Below are 21,618 nucleotides of genomic sequence, written 5' to 3'. Positions count from 1 at the left end.
TCACCATTCATCATGCATTTTTTACAGTAATAAATAACTTAATTTAATGTCATTGATTGAACATATTTTTTCTATACAGTAACGATCTCTTTCTGTGAGTGAGACACAGCGTAACTAACATCAGTACAACATTCTACAAGTCTCTCAAAAACTCGCAGGCAACAAATGTCTAAATGCAATACCTTGTAAATATTCTACAACATCTTGAAGACCAATAGTGGTCAGAGCATCAAGTAAAATTGTTTCTGTAGCATTTCTTCCAGTGTTTCTTTTCCAATATCTAAGCAGTTGAAATGCCCTTTTTTCCACTTTTTTATGTTTAGAATTACTTTTGTCTAATTCCCTTTTAGGTATCGATAACTTTCTACCAAGCTCGATCCACTGAGGACTAATGAAGTAGTCCTTTGCAGTCACGCTTTGTTCTATATCAAGCAGAATTCATAATTTTACTCATAATTGTTATCACTTTTCATGCAACAAAAGCACTGACGCATCGAAGCACGGAAGCACTGAGGGAAAAAATACTTTTTACTAATAAAACTATTAATTACAAATAAATTGTTATATTGCTGTGCATGACCGTATAAACCTTAAAAAATTCGAAAGAAATTTACAATTAGATAAAAATAAATATTATTTTGGCATTTACATAAGACAGGTACACAACCATTATTGTTGAAAAACTGACACTATATAGACAAAAAAAGCTTCATAAAATAATTCATAAAACTTTTCTCCAATTTAGTAAAAACAAAGACACATACACAACCATACACATTATAGATATTATTACTTTAGGCTATTGCATGACGAAATTTTAAATCTAATTGTTACACCATCATATCTACTAGCCAATATGATCATCATCAGACCAGCAATGAATTAAAAATATATCGGTATGATGTGCTATACAAAAAATATTTTCACATTTACATATGACATGTTAATTTGATTATCTTGCTGTTAAAAAACTGAGACTATAACAGACACAGGGGCTTCGGAAGTCATGTCCGTCCCTTAACATACAAATAACCTCTTAAAATGAATTAATTTTGCTTCAATACATTGAACATAAACAGACAAAAACAACCATAAACCATTAAGGTAATATATTGCATGACAACATTGTCTTACAAATGTTGCCAGGATAACACAGAAAAAATCCAATAAAAACCCTATAAAAACAAAATTTCTTCCCAAAATTTCTTCCCATGTTCACAAAACACAGTGAACAAAAACGAATATAAACAACCAAAAACATAAATAATGTAAGAACACTTCATGACTATACATAACAATATATGATTATAAATGAAATGTATAAGCTTACACACTTCGCTAATGAAAGAATTTCTAATATCTTTATTATTCTGAATATTTTTGTCATTTATGCTTTATATATGAAGATTCATCATCAATAAATTGCATGACCTCCAACAAAATATTATTTCAACATTTACGAAATAAAAGGTTAACTAAGCACGAAATATATTGTATTCCAGTTGCATTAATGTAAATTAATTTCTAATGAAAATAATATTTAATTTTGCAAAAAGAATGTTGGTTATGTTAACGCTTTATTCAACCTTACCTTATTGAGGGAAAAAATAACTTTTTACTAATAAAACTATTCTTTACTAATACATTGTTATATTGCCGTACATGCATAACCATACAAACCTTTCCAAAGCCAACGTTCTGCAAATAAAGAAAAACAAATAATATTTTCACATTAACACAAGACAGGCCAAATTTACTATCTTATTGTTAAAAAACTTATAACTGTATAGACACATAAAAACTTCATAAAATTAATTAACTTTCCCTAATTTACTAAAAACAAAGACACATAAACAACAATAAACATTATCAATTTTAATAAATAGTATGACTCTACTATCGTCAAACTGTCCTCAAGTTAACACAAATTTCAAATTTTAAAATTTTAATCACTTAGCAAAGAATAAACTCGGGTATTTGAATATTCACTGCGTAAACGAAGGGATAGAGAAATATACAAAATAGAAGTTTAACGATTCATTCATATTTTAGTTGCGTGAATGTAAAAAAATTAATTTGTCTTCAACTTAGTGATTATATTACATGTATGTACAGTGTCGAACCATATAATAACTTGTAGTTGTTTTTCCCTTGTTTAAACGTATTTAACTGTGGGACACTAATAGTGTATAAAAGACACCTAGATTGATTTTTGAACAAATGTATGTAGACCTGGGCATGCACTATGAGTATTTCATTGTTTACAGGAAAAGAAACAAAGTTGCAATAAATAAAATGTAACATCATTTACAATTATGGACATTGAATGTTTTATGCAGTACGGTGTTTGAAATTAAATAAAGATATGATCTTCGCACTTTTCTGGACAATTTAAGCAATCGTCTCAGGAGCCTGAAAAATCAGGTGACTCAACGGGAATCGAACCCATGACCTCTGCGGTGCCGGTGCAGTGCTCTGACCAACTGAGCTATGAAGTCACACAGTGGTGAGCAGGTCAATATTGTTGGGCTCATGTTTTCTCGTGAAAGGAATGTCGTATGAATGTTTTATGCAGTGCGGTGTTTGAAATTAAATGAAGATATGATCTTCGCACTTTTCTGGACAATTTAAGCAATCGTCTCAGGAGCCTGAAAAAATGGGTTCGATTCCCGTTGAGTCACCTGATTTTTTCAGGCTCATGAGACATTCCAGAAAATGCGAATCATATCATTAAATTCAAACACCGCACTGCATAAAACATTCATACGACATTCCTCACAGCATGAACCCAACAATATTGATCACTACTCACTGCACTGCATCAAGCAGAGGTCATGGGTTCGATTCCCGTTGAGTCACCTGATTTTTTCAGGCTCCTGAGACGATTGCTTAAATTGTCCAGAAAAGTGCGAAGATCATATCTTCATTTAATTTTGGACATTATTATTCATGTGATGAAATTAAAAAAAGGAAATTTGTGATTATGCATGAAATGTTTAAGCTTATACGCTTCGCTAATGAAAGAATTTCTAGTATCTTTATTATTCTGAATATTTTTGTCATTTATGCTTTATATATGAATATTCATCATCAGTAAATTGCATGACCTCCAACAAAATATTATTTCAACATTTATGAAATAAAAGGTTAATTAAGCACGAAATATATTGTATTCGAGTTGCAATAATGTAAATTAATTTGCAATGAAAATAATACTTAATTTTGCAAAAAGAATGTTAGTTATGTGAACGCTTCATTCAACCTTACCTTATTGAGGGAAAAAATAACTTTTTACTAATAAAACTATTCTTTACTAATACATTGTTATATTGCCGCACATGCATGACCATACAAACCTTTCCGCCGCAAAGGTTCTGCAAATAAAGAAAAACAAATATTATTTTGACATTAAAACAAGACAGGCCAAATTGACCATCTTATTGTTAAAAAACTTACAACTGTATAGACACATAAAAACTTTATAAAATTAATTAACTTTCTATAATTTACTAAAAACAAAGACACATAAACAACAATAAACATTATCAATTTTAATAAATTGTATGGCTCTACTATCGTCAAACTGTCCTCAGGTTAACACAAACTTAAAATTGTAAAATTTTAATCACTTAGCAAAGAATAAACTCGGGTATTTGAATATTCAATGGGTAAACGAACGGATAGAGAAATATACAAAATAGAAGTGTAACGAACCATTTTTATTTTAGTTGCATAAATGTAAAAACAATTAACTTGTCTTTAACTTAGTGATTATATTACATGTATGTACAGTGTCGAACGATATAATAACTTGTAGTTGTTTTTCCCTTGTTTAAACGTATTTAACTGTGGGACACTAATAGTGTATAAAAGACACCTAGATTGATTTTTGAACAAATGTATGTAGACCTGGGCATGCACTATGAGTATTTTATTTTTTACAGGAAAAGAAACAAAATTGCAATAAATAACATGTAACATCATTTGCACTTATGGAGATTATTGTTCATGTGATGAAAATAGAAAGGAAATTTGTGATTATGCATGAAATGTATAAGCTTATACACTTCGCTAATGAAAGAATTTCTAATATCTTTTTTATTCTGGATATTTTTGTCATTTATGCTTTATATATTAAGATTCATCATCAATAAATTGCATGCTCTCCAACAAAATATTATTTCAACATTTACGAAATAAAAGGTTAACTAAGCATGAAATATATTGTATTCCAGTTGCATTAATGTAAACTAATTTGTATTGAAAATAATATTAAATTTTGCAAAAAGAATGTTGGTTATGTGAATGTTTTATTTAGCCCTACCTTATTGAGGGAAAAAAAATAACTTTTTACTATTAAAACTATTCTTTACTAATACATTGTTATATTGCAATACATGCATAACCATACAAACCTTTCATACTTTCAAAGAAATCTGCAAATCGAGAAAAACAAATATTATTTTTACATATTACAAGTCAGCCCAAATTGACTATCTTATTGTTAAAAAACTTAGAACTATATCGACACATAAAAACTTCATAAAATTATTTAATTTTCTCCAAATTAGTAAGAACAAAGATACATAAAAACCATAAACATTAACGATATTATGAGCTATATTAATGGACTATACTATTGTCAAACTGTCCTCAGGTTATAACAAATTTTAAACTGTTAAATTTTAATCACTTAGCAAAGAATAAAATTGGACATTTGATTTTTCCTGGGTAAACAAGCGGAGAGAAAAATACAAAATAGAACTTCAACCTGCTAATCGTATTTTAGTTGCGTGAATGTAAAAATATTAATTTGTCTTCGACTTAGTGATTATATTACATGTACGTACAGTGTCGAACGATATAATAACTTGTAGTTGTTTTGCCTTGTTAAAACGTATTTAACTGTGGCACACTGCAAGTGTATAAAAAACACCTAGATTGATTTTTTAACACATGCATGCAGGCCTGGGCATGCACTATGTGTATAAATTATCATAAATAGTATATTGCTATGCACCATCATACTAACCAAAGTAAAAACAATGTTGATAAGGTTGAATAAGGTTGAAAAAAACTAGAAAAAAAAATAAAATTTTTATAATTACATAAAACAAGTCAAGTCGACATGCATACAGTACCCTGGGCATGCACTATGAGTATTTCATTGTTTACAGGAAAAGAAACAAAGTTGCAATAAATAACATGTAACATCATTTACAACTATCGAGATTATTGTTCATGTGATGAAATTAAAAAAAGGAAATTCGTGATTATACATGAAATGTATAAGCTTATACACTTCGCTAATGAAAGAATTTCTAATATCTTTATTATTCTGAATATTTTTGTCATTTATGCTTTATATATGAAGATTCATCATCAATAAATTGCATGACCTTCACCAAAATATTATTTCAACATTTACGAAATAAAAGGTTAACGAAGCACAAAATATATTGTATTCGAGTTGCAATAATGTTAATTAATTTGTAATGAAAATAATTCTTAATTTTGCAAAAAGAATGTTGGTTATGTGAATGTTTTATTGAACCTTACCTTATTAAGGGGGAAAAATAACTTTTTACTAATAAAACTATGCTTTACTAATACATTGTTATATTGCCGTACATGCATAACCGAACAAACCTTTCCGCCACAAAGGTTATGCAAATAAAGAAAAGCAAATATTATTTTCACATAAACACAAGACAGGCAAAATTGACTATCTTATTGTTAAAAAACTTATAACTGTATAGACACATAAAAACTTCATAAAATTAATTAACTTTCTATAATTTACTAAAAACAAAGACACATAAACAACAATAAACATTGTCAATACTAATAAATTGTATGACCTTACTATCTTCAAACTGTCCTCAGGTTAACACAAATTTAAAATTGTAAAATTTTAATCACTTAGCAAAGGATAAACTTGGATATTTCAATTTTCCTGGGTAAACAAGCGGATAAAGAAATATTCGTATTTCAGTTGCGTGAATGTAAGAAAAATTAACTTGTGTTCAACTTAGTGATTATATAACATGTATGTAGAGTGTCGAACGATATAATAACTTGTAGTTGTTTTTCCTTGTTTAAACGTATTTAACTGTGGGACACTACTAGTGTATAAAAAAAACCTAGATTGATTTTTGAACACATGCATGCAGACCTGGGCATGCACTATGTGTATAAATTATCATAAATAGTATATTGCTATGCACCATCATACTAACCAAAGTAAGAACAATGTTGATAAGGTTGAACAAAGTTGAAAAAAACTAGAAAAAAAAATAAAATTTTTGTAATTACATAAAACAGGTCAAGTCGTCGTGCATGCAGTACCCTGGGCATGCACTATGTGTATTTTATTGTTTACAGGAAAAGAGACAAAATTACAATAAATAACATGTAACAGTGAAAAACATTAAAAGCAGCGTTATTTAAGAAGTAACGTTTCTATTCAACATTGCCTACATAGTGTATAATAATACCAAGTATGATACCTAACAAAACAACATATAACTCTAATTTGTAAAAGTAATTCGTTAAATAAGTTAACTGACACATCTTAAAATTGTAAAATTTGAATACTCAGAGACGAACGAACTCAAATAACAGAATGTTTCCTGGGCAAACGAGAGGAGAGAGAAAGTACAAAATAGAACGTCAAGTAAAAATCATACTTCAGTTGCATCAACGTAAATTTAAAATATATCCCTTACTCATAAAAGGTTCTGCGCTGATTTATGGGCAAATACCGTAAAAAATTTGAGAGATTATACAAAGATTGTTTAACACATGCAAGACAGCAATGAAAATGTGAGTAAATTTTACTTTTACATTACCAAACATTTTTTTTATTTATGCATTATCAATAAGCATTCGTCAATAGTTAATTACACGCCCATACTAACCTTCAAGTCGACGAATCTCATCTGCAACAGAAAAAAAGACATTATTTTTCCACTAACACATTATAGGTCAAAATGACTATCTTATTGTTCATAAACTCATATAACAGACAAATAACCTCTTAAAATGAATTGACTTTGGACATAGTGAACATAAACAGGCATAAACAACCATAAACAAAATTAACATAAGGATATTTCATGACTATACATAAAAACATAACAATGAAAACAATACAATTTTTAAGTTTTATAAAACAAAGCCTTGGTTGTGGTAAGAAAACTAAATACTACTTTGAAGAGCATATTTACCATGGTAAATTACAACTATAGCCTTCGTATATGTTTTTAAAAAGAACTGTTAAAAACCAACATTAAGATAAATTAAATGATCGATGCATTTCGGTAGACCTCGTAAGGTATCGCGTCTGCTTTAAAGAAAACAAAAAATCTGCTGATATTTAGCGCAAGACGAAATATATCAGAAATACTGGCAAAAAACTCTTTAAAGCAATATTTTCCGTTTACAAAAGAAAATTGACTGACACATTTAAAAATTATGAAATTTTAATACTTAGAGACGAATAAGTTCAAATAACAGAATGTTTCCTGGGTAAACGAGAGGAGAGAGAAAGTACAAAATAGAACGTCAAGTAACAATCATACTTCAGTTGCATCAACGTAAATTTAAAATATATCCTTTACTCCTAAAAAGGGCTGCGCTGATTTATGGGCAAATATTGTAAACAAAGTGAGAGATATTATAAAGATTGTTTAATTAACACATGCAAGACAGCAATGAAAAAGTGGGTAAATTTTACTTTCACATTACAAAACTGTTTTTCATTTATGCATTATCAATAAGAATTCGTCAATAGTTAATTACACGCCCATACTAACCTTCAAGTCGACGAATCTCATCTGCAACAGAAAAAGACATTATTTTTCCACTTACACATTATAGGTCAAAATGACTATCTTATTGTTCATAAACTCATATAACAGACGAATAACCTCTTAAAATGAATTGACTTTGGACATAGTGAACATAAACAGGCATAAACAACCATAAACAAAATTAACATAAGGATATTTCATGACTATACATAAAAACATAACAATGAAAACAATACAATTTTCAAGTTTTATAAAGCAAAGCCTTGGTTGTGGTAAGAAAACTAAATATTGCTTTGAAGAGCATATTTACTATGGTAAATTACAACTATAACCTTGGTATATGTTTTTCAAAAGAATTGTTGAAACCAACATAAGATAAATTAAATGATCGATGTATTTCGGTAGACCTCGTAAGGTATCGCGTCTGCTTTAAAGAAAACAAAAATCTGCTGATATTTAGCGCAAGACGAAATATATCAGAAATACTGGCAAAAAACTCTTCAAAGCAATTTTTCCCGCTTACAAATGAAAATTAAGTGACACATTTAAAAATAATGAAATTTTAATACTTAGAGACGAATAAGTTCAAATAACAGAATGTTTCCTGGGCAAACGAGAGGAGAGAGAAGTACAAAGTAGAACGTCAAATAACAATCATACTTCAGTTGCATTAACGTAAATTTAAAATATATCCTTTACTCCAAAAAAGTGCTGCGCTGATTTATGGCTAAATATTGTAAAAATCGTGAGAGATCATATAAACATTGTTTAACACATGCAAGACAGCAATGAAAATGTGAGTAAATTTTACTTTCACATTACAAAAACAATTTTTTTATTTATGCATTATCAATAAGCATTCGTCAATAGTTAATTACACGCCCATACTAACCTTTAAGTCGACGAATCTCATCTGCAACAGAAAAAGACATTATTTTTCAACTTACACATTATAGGTAAAAATGACTATCTTATTGTTCATAAACTCATATAACAGACAAATAACCTCTTAAAATGAATTGACAAGTAAAATTAGTTACAAGAAAGCATAGCATCGAACCTTGGATATAGTGAACATAAACAGGCATAAACAACCATAAACAAAATTAACACAAGGATATTTCATGATTATACACAAAAACATAAAAACGAAAACAATACAATTTTTAAGTTTTATAAAACAAAACCTTGGTTGTGGTAAGAAATCTAAATACTGCTTTTGAAGAGCATATTTACCATGGTAAGTTACAACTATAACCTTGGTATATATTTTTAAAAAGAACTGTTAAAAACCAACATTAAGATAAATTAAATGATCGATGCATTTCAGTAGACCTCGTAAGGTATCGCGTCTGCTTTAAAGAAAACAAAAATCTGCTGATATTTAGCGCAAAGACGAAATATATCAGAAATACTGACAAAAAACTCTTTAAAGCAATATTTTCCCGTTTACAAATAAAAATCAACTGACACATTTAAAAATTGTGAAATTTTAATACTTAGAGACGAATAAGTTCAAATAGCAGACTGTTTCCTGGGTAAACGAGAGCAGAGAGAAGTACAAAATAGAACGTCATGTAAAAATGATATTTCAGTTGCATTAACGTAAACTGATAAAGAATTCCTTTCCTCCAAAAAGTGCTGCACTGATTTATGGGCAAAAATCGTCAAAAACGTGAGAGGTGATACAAAAATTGTTTAACAAATGTAAGGCAGCAATGTAAACTTTGTAAATGTGAGTAAATTTTACATTTCAGTGAGCATTGATGCTAATGGGAGACAGAAAGATGGAAGTCGTGGTATCGTTCTATACTAACCTTCACTTTGCTAAAAAGAAAAATTATCTTTCACATTACGAAACAATATTTTATTTATGCATTATCAATAAGCATTCGTCAATAGTTAATTACACACCCATACTAACCTTCAAGTCGACGAATCTTATCTGCAACAGAACAAAGACATTATTTTTCCACTTACAAATTAGAGGTCAAAATGACTATCTTATTGTTACTAAACTCAGAATATATAACAGACAAATAACTTCTTAAAATGAAGTAACTTTGAGTATAGTGAACATAAAAAGGCATAAATAACCATAAACATAAATTGGGATCCAAGGATAGTGCAAAGTTTCTTAGAAAAAATGTTCCTAATGATGGAAAATAAAATTAGTTTTCAAGAAAGCTTAGTACCGATCCTTGACGTTTCAGAAAATGCTAAAGTGAAATTCATTTCGAAACTTACGTAGCGGATACATAATAAGGACATTTGGCACGCCACAATCTTACATTCGTCATTCATGCATCACATTCTTTAATTATTACTATGCCGTATACAACATATAAATTACGAAATAACTCATGATTTACTTTCTTTGTTTCGGTTATGTTGTATTTTTTTGATTCTTCTGATACACATGTGAAGTTCATGTGTTCAGAAGAACAAAATACTTTGTTTGCGATATTTTTTAGCTCTAAATTCCACCTAATTAAACAATAAGGCACCGAGCAGTAAAATGCAACGATGTTCGATAAATATTTAAGTAGTACAATTTGCATCAGCTTTTGGCAAGCTTGTGTGAATGAACATCCATTTCGTATTTGCACTTTCATAGCGATTACATGAAAATCGACAAAGTCATACAATCGTACATGACTTTCTCATATTTTTCTAAAGCAATCCACAACTAATGCTTTCTTCAATGACAGTAATAGTGCACTTTTTTCTTGTAAAATGTTCCTTACCGAGGCAAATGTGTGCGCAACTTTCAATTTTACTGTCGTATGTTTAAGACCAATACACCAACACGTAATGTATGAGTGTGGTTAGACCAGAAGTTCAGAGCAGGTTGCTAAACAAACAGCACTAGCCAAATACTTGGCAAATACGGCAATAAGGCAAATTAAATACCAATATTCTTCACATTCTATATAAACTCGTGCTTACAAAATCTTCAATATATTTGTCAACAGTGCCAGCATTAACGAAAAGCGTTATAGTTAAAGAAAATTTTTTGGATTTCGGAATATTCACTCTTGAAACACAATTCATTATACAGTTCGCACAAAATTGGCGCATGCGTATTTAGATATTTCTTCAAAGAAATAGAGCTGCTGGGGGGAAAACGGACGGAGATACCTTGCCATAACGCATCACATGGGATTTATAAATATATATATAAATTGTTAGTTCAGAATGAAACAATTAAATGAATGTCTTAGTTAATGTAAGTTTAAGTTGGTGTTAAATGCTCTTTTAATAATCACTATTGATACTTGTGAAGATGATGATCTGACATCTATCTCACGATACTTTCGTTTTTCTAACTTTAAGCCCCTCGTCATTCACAGATGTGTTTCCTTAAGGCACAGAATATGTAACCAGAAGGGTCACTCCCTTTGAGTTCTATAATAACTGGAGCGGCTATCTCCAACACAACTTTAATTGGCGGCCGACGCCAAAAAATGGAGAATTTCTTCCATTACCGCTAAGATTTACCGAAATTGACTGCTTTTCCGAAAATATCACAAATTCTCTCTCCCCCCTTAAGAAAGAGTGAGGAAAAAGTATACGTGTGTTTCGCATATACTTTCGCATATACCTTAGCATTCGTCAATAGTTAATTACACGCCAATACTAACCTTTACATCGACGAATCTTATCTGCAACAGAAAAAAACCATTATTTTTCATTTTAGAAATTAGAGGTCAAAATGACTATCTTATTGTTACTAAACTCAGAATATATAACAGACAAATAACTTCTTAAAATGAAGTAACTTTGAGTATAGTGAACATAAAAAGGCATAAATAACCATAAACATAAATTGGGATCCAAGGATAGTGCAAAGTTTCTTAGAAAAAATGTTCCTAATGATGGCAAATAAAATTAGTTTCAAGAAAGCTTAGTATCGAACCTTGGCGTTTCAAAAAATGATAAATTGAAATTCATTTCGATAAGTGCTTATCAAAGGCTAAGCAGTTTGTCTTTTGACAAATAGCTACAACTTGCTCAAAGATTACGAAACTTACGTAGCGGATACATAATAAGAACATTTGGCACGCCACAATCTTACATTCGTCATTCATGCATCACATTCTTCTATTATTACTATGCAGTATACAACATATAAATTACGAAATAACTCATGATTTACTTTCTTTGTTTCGGTTATGCTGTATTTTTTTGATTCTTCTGATACACATGTGAAGTTCATGTGTTCAGAAGAACAAAATACTTTGTTTGCGATATTTTTTAGTGCTAAATTCCACCTAATTAAACAATAAGGCACCGAGCAGTAAAATGCAACGATGTTCGATAAATATTTACGTAGTACGATTTGCATCAGCTTTCGGCAATCTTGTGTGAATGAACATTCATTTCGTATTTGCACTTTCATAGTGATTACATGAAAATCGACAAAGTCATACAATCGTACATGACTTTCTCATACTGTTCTAAAGCAATCCACAACTAATGCTTTCTTCAATGACAGTAATAGTGCACTTTTTTCTTGTAAAATGTTCCTTACCGAGGCAAATGTGTGCGCAACTTTCAATTTTACTGTCGTATGTTTAAGACCAATACACCAACACGTAATGTATGAGTGTGGTTAGACCAGAAGTTCAGAGCAGGTTGCTAAACAAACAGCACTAGCCAAATACTTGGCAAATACGGCAATACGGCAAATTAAATACCAATATTCTTCACATTCTATATAAACTCGAGCTTACAAATCTTCAATATATTTGTCAACAGTGCCAGCATTAACGAAAAGCGTTATAGTTAAAGAAAATTTTTTGGATTTCGGAATATTCTATTCGCTTAGTTCACTCTTGTTACACAATTCATTATACAGTTCGCACAAAATTGGCGCATGCGTATTTAGATATTTCTTCAAAGAAAGAGAGCTGCTGGGGAAAAACGGGGAGAGATAGCTTGTTATAACGCATCAAATTGAATTTATAAATATATATAAATTGTTAGTTCAGAATGAAACAATTAGATGAATGTCTTAGTTAATGTGAGTTTAAGTTGGTGTTAAATGCTCTTTTAATAATCACTATTGATACTTGTGAAGATGATGATCTGACATCTATCTCACGATACTTTCGTTTATCAAACTTGAAACCCTTGTTATTCAGATATGTGTTTCCCTAAGGTACAGAATATGTAACCAGAAGGGTCACGCCGACACTTCACTCCTTTGAAGTTTTTGGTCACGCCGACTATTTCCGAAAAAGCGCGTCGCCATTTTCTTGGGTAGCAAAGTGAGAGACTTTTACTATAAACAATATGGCGAAAATTGGATTCTCGATTTTAAAAATGCTTTTTATGGAGTTGAAGTGGACAATCTTTGCCGTTTTTATTTTTATATACACGATTACGTTGTCGACTCTTTTGACTTAAAAATCTATATCTGACTTGTCATATATATAAAAGGAACAATAGAAATGATTTCAACTACGCTTCATTGTTTTGGAGATTAATTTCGTGTTTGAACGCTTTAAATAAAGTACCACTAGGACATACAAAATAGCAAATATAAGTTCATGTACAGTTTATAGTTGGGCTGATTACTTATATTTACGCTTAGATATGATGTAACTTTAAATTCCTAGGAAATGCTTTCGTTGAATTACTTACAGATGTCCACCTAACTTATTGAATATATACAAACATGACTAATCTAAAATAGGTATCAAACTAAATTAGTGAAGTTTTTCGCTCTTGAAATAAATACACTGCATGTCTTCTATATGGACTTAACGAAGCAGTAGTTAGAAACTGTATTTATCCATTATCAGCCCATTGTTGATGACCAGAAATATTGTTTGTATTGTTCAATAACATAACACTTTGATTTAACCATGGTTAGTTGTCAATACCTCCTTTAAACCACACACCAGCAATAAAGTATTTAGCATTATTAATTATACATTGTATACATACAAGTACTACATAATATGTCCACGGAATACTTTAGACGAATTGCTAAAACAGTCGAAGCCACCGAGTATGCGAGTATACTTCCGAAAAATCGCAGTCAAATTGTGTCGTAAAATTAGATTTTAAGTCAAAAGAATCGACGAAGTAAACGTATATTACCTTCTCTTTAATATAATCATAAAAGTGGCAAAGATTGTCTACTTAAACTCCATAAAAAGCATTTTTAAACTCGAGAATCCAATTTTCGCCATATTGTTTATAGTAAAATTCTCTCACTTTACTACCCTGATAGGGTTACATATTAGCGACTATAAAGTCTACTGTCTATAAATTTAAAAAGTCAAGACAAGTAAAAATGTTAGCATGATGACAGTTAAAGTATGTAAACGAGAAATGTAAACCAAATTCATTCTTCTGAACAACTTGAAGCGATCAACAAACATAAAACGAAGGCTGTTCAAGCCCATAAATTCTCGTAAAAATGTATAGAAAATCCAGTAATGTTTTTCATTTTCAAAATATATCTTATTGAACCATACCACCACCTAATTTTCAACATCCCCTAAAAGTTTCCACTCAGATTCAACGCTTTGAAAATGTGATTTCTCTATAATGAATAGGAGGGCAATCGCTCCCCTTTGTCCCTAAAGGCTAGGTCTCTGTCTATTATTTTAAAAGTCTTATTTTTGAAATGACCATAAACTTTCATACCTTTACGTTGAATTTTTTTCTTCCTCAGTTTTCTTTCCTCTACAGTAAAATAAACAATGAAAACATGTTTCGTTTTTATACATAATACAGATACATAGCTGAGTATGTAATAAATATATTAATATTACGATAAGTGGGACTTACGCGAATGCAGATGCAACATAAACAATTACGTCCCCAACAGATTAATTTCAATGAATCGTAAGCGGCAAGACATTATGAATTATCTGTAGTCTCTTACTCGTAAATTAATATTATTAAATCATTTGCATTTTTTCATTCAATTTTAAAACATGCGCCATAAAAACTAATATTTTTCTTGAAAACTATTCTTATTACAGCGTTGATTTTTCTTCCTCCATTCTACAGTATAAAATATAAGCAATTTAATGCTAACGTTTGCACATGCCAAATTAGCTTATTCATCATTATAAAACTGTAATTTTCTTAAGACAAAAGAAATACGAGAGAACATTTTCACATTAGAAGCGGGTTACATACAATACACACAGAGTAGAACCACGATGTATGACTTGTTTTACAGCAGCAGTGTAATAAGTGTTACAATTTGTTTTTTAAATCGAATGAACAATAATGAATATATGGACGATTCATATACAGAGTATACATCCGATTTTAACAGTGTCATAAATGATTAGCTGAAAGAAGTAGAAGTAAATAGTAAGAATCAAAGCAGTTTGGCCTTTGTGTACAATAGACAGTACCCGCAACTTCAACATTTTGCCTCTTGTCGCATATTCAGCAAAACTACAGTAAGCGATCAAATAGGTCATATTCTCAAAAAGGACCTTGCAAACCTTGTTTAATGATTGGCATGGTTAAAAGTAGAAAATCTGTGTATCTGTCCATAAATGTATATTTGTTCAAAGTGTAAAAGTTATTTTTCATCGCACAAAAAACGGTACGTTTCGAATTCGATTACTCGTTCATTTTGTGCAAGCTTGTTTTTCGAATTTTATCTTTGCTATAAATTAAGAAAGACTTTTAAATTCCTTATGAAACGAAAATTTTGCTATTTAAACTATATTTTCATCGAAAAGAAATTTTAAAATGACTGGTATGCTTTTTACAACTGCTTATACATAACTCTACTCATTCTCAAGATATTGAAGTTCTTGTAATGTCTGATTTACATAACTAATGACGTCATATATCATTTGAGTCACTGCAAAGTTTTAAATACCCTTTAGTTTCCAGGATGTTTTTAGTTGAAATGATTACCCAGCATTTTATAACATTAATATATCGAACAATGAAGGAGCTCTATCTGAATATATATCTGAAATTTGAGTTTCCGTTATGCCTTGTGGTGACGTCATTAGTTGTGCAAATGAATACTACAAAAATCTCATTATTTTGAGGATAAAAAGCGCTATGGATAAACTGTTTTAGGGAGTTTACTTTCAGTTTAGAAGTTCTGTTCAATGAAACTTTTATTGAAATAGCAAAATTTTCGTTTCATAGCACTTTAAACATATATAATTAATCCGAATTACTAATATGCACTAAGTTATAACGCAAACTTACAACGAGCTTGCTTTCTGTTATATGAACATTTAATGTCAAAAATGTCAGCAAACCTCGAATTTTTTTCCTTTCTTTTAAACATTCGTCATTATCATTACTGCATGACCATACTAACCTTTAAAATGTCGTTTTCTTTCCTTTCTCTTTTCTACAGTATAAAAATAGACAATTTGATTTTTAAAAATCTTTATAATAAAACTAAAGTTTTCATAAGGAAAACAAACTCAGATATTAGAATTTTGCCTTCGTCATTCAAATTACGCGATAAGAGAGAAGTAAAAAATAATTTAAGCATCAACTTTCATTATTTTTGTAATATACTGCAGGACTATACAAACCTTTAAGCTGATTTTGTGTTTTCGCCAGTTCTACATTATAAAAAAATTAACAATGAAATCAACATTATGCTTACGTTTACACTTGACAGTTCGACTGATTTACAGTTATCATTATATGAAATTGTTATTTTCTTAAGACACGCAATCTCAAATATCAGAATTTTGCTTTTACCAAACGAGCTAAGAGAGATATTATTATAATACATGACTAGACTATCGTCAAACTGTCCCCGGGTTATCACAAAATTGAAATCGTAAACTTTTAATACTTAGGGAACAATGAGCTCGGATATTTGAATTTTTCTTGGGTAAACGAACGGATAAAGACGTCCAAAAAGAACTTAACCGAAGCAATGGCATGTTAGTTGTATGAATGTAAAAAAACAACTAATTTTTCTTCAACATAGAGATTATACTACATGTATTTACAGTGCCGAACATAATAACTAGTAGTTGCTTTGTCCTTCCCTAAACGTATTTACTTGGGAACACTCTTATCAACTCTAAAGCACCAGATTATTTTTTACAGTATTCCGGACATGCACAATCAGGAAAGAGACAAAATTACAATACATACGTACATGTTAGAGTGAAAAACATGACTGATGTAACCATAAAAAGTGAAAAAGCTAAGAGAAATAAAGACTTATAGAAGTGGCTTATTTAAACAGCCCCATTTCCATGTAGATTTTTCATAATGTGGACATTATTAGATAACACATTTAAGCTAACCATATCTATAAAATATAGCACTGGAGAAGTTATGGTACTGTAGCAAAGTTTCATGGTTTTATCATTAAAGTTAATAATTGTGGTTGTTCATAGCTGCCAATTTTACGTCTAGTAGAGAAACAATAATTACTAGTTATATTGTGTTTACAATTTGATCGTATGGCGTAAACCTTTTAATCATAGACAGTTCTCAAATGATTAGTAGACTATAAAATGAGTGCAAAAGAGCTTCAAAAACGTAGCAGTTGTATTTTACTTTCCAATTTTGTTCTAAGCTGTGTATATTCTCAAACCTAAAATACCGTAAACCGTAATTAGTCTGCATGAAAATACCAACCTTCACGACGTCTTCTTTTCTCCACTTCTGTATTATCAAAACAAAAAAAGAAAAAACAGTTTTATGTTTACTTTTACACAAGATAAATCTGATTTAGATCTTAACAGGGAAGTGCAATAAGAACCTTCAAAAACGTAGCAGTTGTATTTTACTTTCCAATTTTGTTCTAAACTGTGAATATTGTCAAACCTAAAATACCCTAAACCGTAATTAGTCTGCATGAAAATACCAACCTTTACGACGTCTTATTTTCTCCTCTTCTGTATTATGAAAACAAAAAAAGAAAAACAATTTTATGTTTACTTTTACACAAGATATATCTGCTTTAGAGCTTAACAGGGAAGTGCAAAAAGAACCGTTAAAAACGTGTGGCTTAACATAGTATTTCAAAATAAAAAAATTGAATTATGCTTACTTCTAAACATGATTGTAAATGAAACAAATTTTATCATTAGTACATTGTATGTTATACATGACTATCCTATTGTTACTAAACTCACATGAAATGTATAAGCTTGTATTTTTGTTAGATTCATCATCAGTAAATTGCATGACCTCCAACAAAATATTATTTCAATATTTACGGAATGAAAGATTAACTAATTTACAACTGATTTTCTTATCGCTAAAAAATTGCAAGGATATGGTTAGGGACAACATATTTTCTTAAAAATAACGAACTTTATTCAATTATTCTAATTTTACTGTCGTAAAAACCTGATTTTTAATAATGACAGCGAAATTCAGACATCAGAATTTTGAGTTGGAACGCATTGAATCGTAATAGTAAGAATGGAAAATAAAACAATTTAGAGCTCTTTGACTACAATTATAAGTCAAGGAGTGTAAAAATATTAATGACACCCCGTACTATACTACCGTGACTATTTAAAACAAAGCGTCCTTTCCATTTGCAATGTGAAGAATACCAATGAAAATAATAGTATGCACATTTATACGTTTTATGGTGACAGTTTGCCTCATTTAGAGAAAATTGCCCAAAAACATTTGTCATAAGTATTGTTCTTAGTACTTACTTGTACGCAGCGATAAAAAGGAAGATCCTGTAAATATGAAATAAAACACATTAATTTCTCACTTACACATGACAGGTTAACTAATTCATTTTTAATTATCTCCTTTTTGAAAAAATGTATGAGAAATTAGATTAGTTGGTATGCTCATGTAAATTGTAGAGACAGATAAACTGGGATGACAGAAAACTGCATGTAGTAAAATCAATTGAAAGGAAAAACAAGGTACAAAATTATCCAAGAGCATTTGTCATAATTATTGCTCTTAGTACTTAGATAAGTATTGTTGTTTGTAAAGTATTGTTGTCATTTACTTTATAAGTATTGTTCTTAGTACTTAGACTCTTTGCAGTGACTCATATGCTATAGATAACAGGAAACTGCATCTGGTAAAATCAATTGAAAGGAAAAGCAAGGTACAAAACAAAATTACAATGTAGCACATGAATATACATTGAAAATAATTTTGTCTTCAGTTAAGTAAATGTTATCAATCTCCATGAAATGAACATCATTTACTGACTATTGACCAAAGAATGTTCATATTACGTCATTATTTATGACACACGAATAAATAGTGTCGTGAAGTGTCGGCAATATAATTTACCTAAAAAAAAAATAAGGGTAGTTTTGCGTTACCTTCTAAAAATCCCGAGTCTTTGGTGCCAATTTCCGAACTTCCCGAGTCCTTGGTGCCAATTTCTGAAATTCCCGAGTCTTTGACGATCATTTCTGAAATCCTCGAGTCTTTCGCATCCATTTCTGAATTTCTCGAGTTTGTGGGGTCACAGATTGCAATGAAAATGTCGAGTCTAATTCTGTTAACGAACAAACATACATTTATTTGCGTTCACAGGAAAACCGGAGAAATGTGAACTAGGTATTACAAAGAAAAAAAGCTAGGTTTTAAAACATCTTTAAAACTTTGTAACCCGTCTTTCTTCAAGATAGAATAGAAACATTGGCCTTAAAACATATCAATATGAACAGTACTATTTTAATGTTAAAAAATTTAAATTTTGTGTATGATAGCAAGACTTTTACACAAAAACATATGAATTAGTAAATGTCAATCTTTGTTTTTTTTTAATAAACCATGCTAGTTCAAAAAATTGCCAATTTTAGACAGCAAAATTTTCCTGTAAGTGTATAAAAACAACACACACTTAACAACATTTTCAACAAACCATGCGTGTTCAAAGACTTGCCAACTTTATGAAAACAATCGAAACTTAACAACAATTTAAAAACGTCATGATCATTTGAACGATAAATATGATTTTCAATAACGTCATTATCCCAGCAGTAAAAGAAACTTGTGTTTACTTTGATAGGAAAATGATAATTTTTGAAGAATGCAGATGTTAGAGACAAAGATTAAATAAATATAGCTCAAACAAAAGCTTTAAAACAGTGTAAAATGTGTTGAAAGCTGCGTTGCAATACATTTCTTTGCCATAAAAGAAAAGATAATTAATAAAAACATATATTATTCATATCGTATTCATATTGCATTCATATCCGACTGCGAGAGAACAAGTAATTTTAAAATTCTCATCATTCTTGTTTTGCTTAGCATGGTGCATTTAATGAACCGGTAACTTTTATTTCTTTCGTTTTTCAAACATTAACGTATATATGAAGTCGATCATCGATAATCCTTAATACTTGCAATAGTTGTAATTTACTTAACGTTCACAAAGACTATAGGAATATAGCTACTCTTTAAAACATAGAGTAGACTGAAACTATGCCCCACGAATATAAGTAATGGAATGCAAACTTGAAGGGACTAATTTAATTCAAATGCTGCAAAATCCAGATAATGTTTGATATACACAAGTATCTGACATAGGACAAGACATTTCCGACATTTTCAGTTGTACGATGAACTAATCGAAGACAAGCAATCGTTTCTTGTTAAATCATTTCATGAAAATGTTCACGAATGACAATATTTAAAGTATCAATGCAAAATGATTTATATACATATCATAAATGAAAACATGAATTTAGACAGCACCAAGAACAGTTTTCTCAAGAATTATATTTCTCATAATACAGTTAGCTGCGTGTCCACTTCCGCCAACGTAGTTCATAAAATTGTCATGAAGAAGAGAAAGTATACACGCTAACAAAGCTAAAGCTTCGTGAAAACGTTAAATATAACACTGTGGAAATTTTGTATGTGTGAAAGTTTAGTTGTGATTAAAAACGCAGCAAAAAAAAACACTCTAATGCTATAGAATTGTTTTAGTCCGTATAGTTACTGCCTACAAACTTTATGTTTTTTGCGTGATGGGTAGAAAATATTTACTTCTACACTAAATCGGAGTATTTGTAAAGAGAGTTATAAATAAGTTACATACACAAACTTTCGGCAATGAAAATTAACGTCTGACGCAATATAATTTTCTTAACGTTGTTAATATATACACCCTAAAAGAAATCACAAACTCAAGTATTTTTAAAAAATATCAGCCTTTAATCATGTAAAGAATACAATATAACAAAGTCTGGTAAACTTACAGATAAACCACTGATCTCCGATCACAGTCTCCAATAGGTATTTCAACAAGTGTATTTCTATAACGTTTGCCGTCAGGTTAGAAACAATAATAACGCCTCGTTTGCAATGTCGTCATAAAAAGATTATTTTAACAATGTAGAAATTTCAAAATAACAGTAGGAGTACATTTTTTTGAAAAAAATGCTATATGTTCTCCATGGGGGGAGGGGGGAGAATGAATAATTTGTGGTTTAAATGTTCTTCAAATGTATGAAAAATAAATAGAAAGATATTACATAGATAGTAAATTCACCATATAAAGTGAACCATTTATAAGTCTGAAATAGCTTGTTAATAAATCATTCAACTTCAATTTTCTTTCTCCTCATCGCTGCTTTCAAACTGAATAAGGACTTGAACACCATTTATTGGCACATGATGTTTCTTTCTAAAACCGCTGTCATTATGAGTCCACGATGAACTGCTCGTTTCTTTATTAAATGAACCGACGTTTTTTCTATTTTTCATACCATTCCTCTCGCGCGTCTCACCATTTCGTAAACGCTGTTTATAGAAAAAGGAAAATGTTGTATGATAGAAGACAATCTAAAGCAATGATGTGAAAGATTTTTGAAACTTATGT

At 30.1% G+C, this 21,618-nt stretch overlaps 2 protein-coding genes and 1 non-coding gene across 20 annotated transcripts in view; all 3 read right to left on the bottom strand.

Annotated features, from left to right (window-relative positions):
• LOC124437868 overlaps positions 1-21,618 on the bottom strand; it is a 121,900-nt gene that overhangs the window by 80,265 nt on the left and 20,017 nt on the right. The window lies entirely within an intron of this gene.
• LOC124437869 overlaps positions 1-21,618 on the bottom strand; it is a 43,740-nt gene that overhangs the window by 17,317 nt on the left and 4,805 nt on the right. For 7 of the 15 annotated variants that reach the window (XM_046987807.1, XM_046987805.1, XM_046987806.1 and 4 more), the window contains 18 exons: positions 19,106-19,284; positions 18,470-18,496; positions 17,666-17,692; positions 17,433-17,459; positions 16,364-16,393; positions 16,141-16,173; positions 14,478-14,516; positions 11,459-11,479; positions 9,739-9,759; positions 8,707-8,727; positions 7,818-7,838; positions 6,921-6,941; positions 6,240-6,284; positions 5,033-5,077; positions 4,416-4,436; positions 3,357-3,374; positions 1,681-1,698; positions 183-422 (listed from right to left, as the gene is read on the bottom strand). In XM_046987807.1, coding sequence (XP_046843763.1) covers positions 183-422; positions 1,681-1,698; positions 3,357-3,374; positions 4,416-4,436; positions 5,033-5,077; positions 6,240-6,284; positions 6,921-6,941; positions 7,818-7,838; positions 8,707-8,727; positions 9,739-9,759; positions 11,459-11,479; positions 14,478-14,516; positions 16,141-16,173; positions 16,364-16,393; positions 17,433-17,459; positions 17,666-17,692; positions 18,470-18,496; positions 19,106-19,226 — 796 coding nt within the window. In that variant the 5' untranslated portion in view covers positions 19,227-19,284. Of the gene's footprint in view, positions 1-182; positions 423-1,680; positions 1,699-3,356; positions 3,375-4,415; positions 4,437-5,032; positions 5,078-6,239; positions 6,285-6,920; positions 6,942-7,817; positions 7,839-8,706; positions 8,728-9,738; positions 9,760-11,458; positions 11,480-14,477; positions 14,517-16,140; positions 16,174-16,363; positions 16,394-17,432; positions 17,460-17,665; positions 17,693-18,469; positions 18,497-19,105; positions 19,285-20,835; positions 20,906-20,995; positions 21,540-21,618 lie in introns of all 15 variants that reach the window. The other 8 variants (XM_046987804.1, XM_046987802.1, XM_046987812.1 and 5 more) reach the window with 8 other exon arrangements.
• Trnaa-ggc lies at positions 2,425-2,499 on the bottom strand. Its single transcript has one exon. It is a non-coding gene; the product is annotated as a tRNA-Ala (tRNA).

The sequence above is a fragment of the Xenia sp. Carnegie-2017 genome, unplaced genomic scaffold (assembly GCF_021976095.1).
Source record: "Xenia sp. Carnegie-2017 unplaced genomic scaffold, XeniaSp_v1 HiC_scaffold_18, whole genome shotgun sequence".
NCBI lineage: Eukaryota > Metazoa > Cnidaria > Anthozoa > Malacalcyonacea > Xeniidae > Xenia > Xenia sp. Carnegie-2017.
This window is presented reverse-complemented; position numbering and strand designations above follow the sequence as displayed.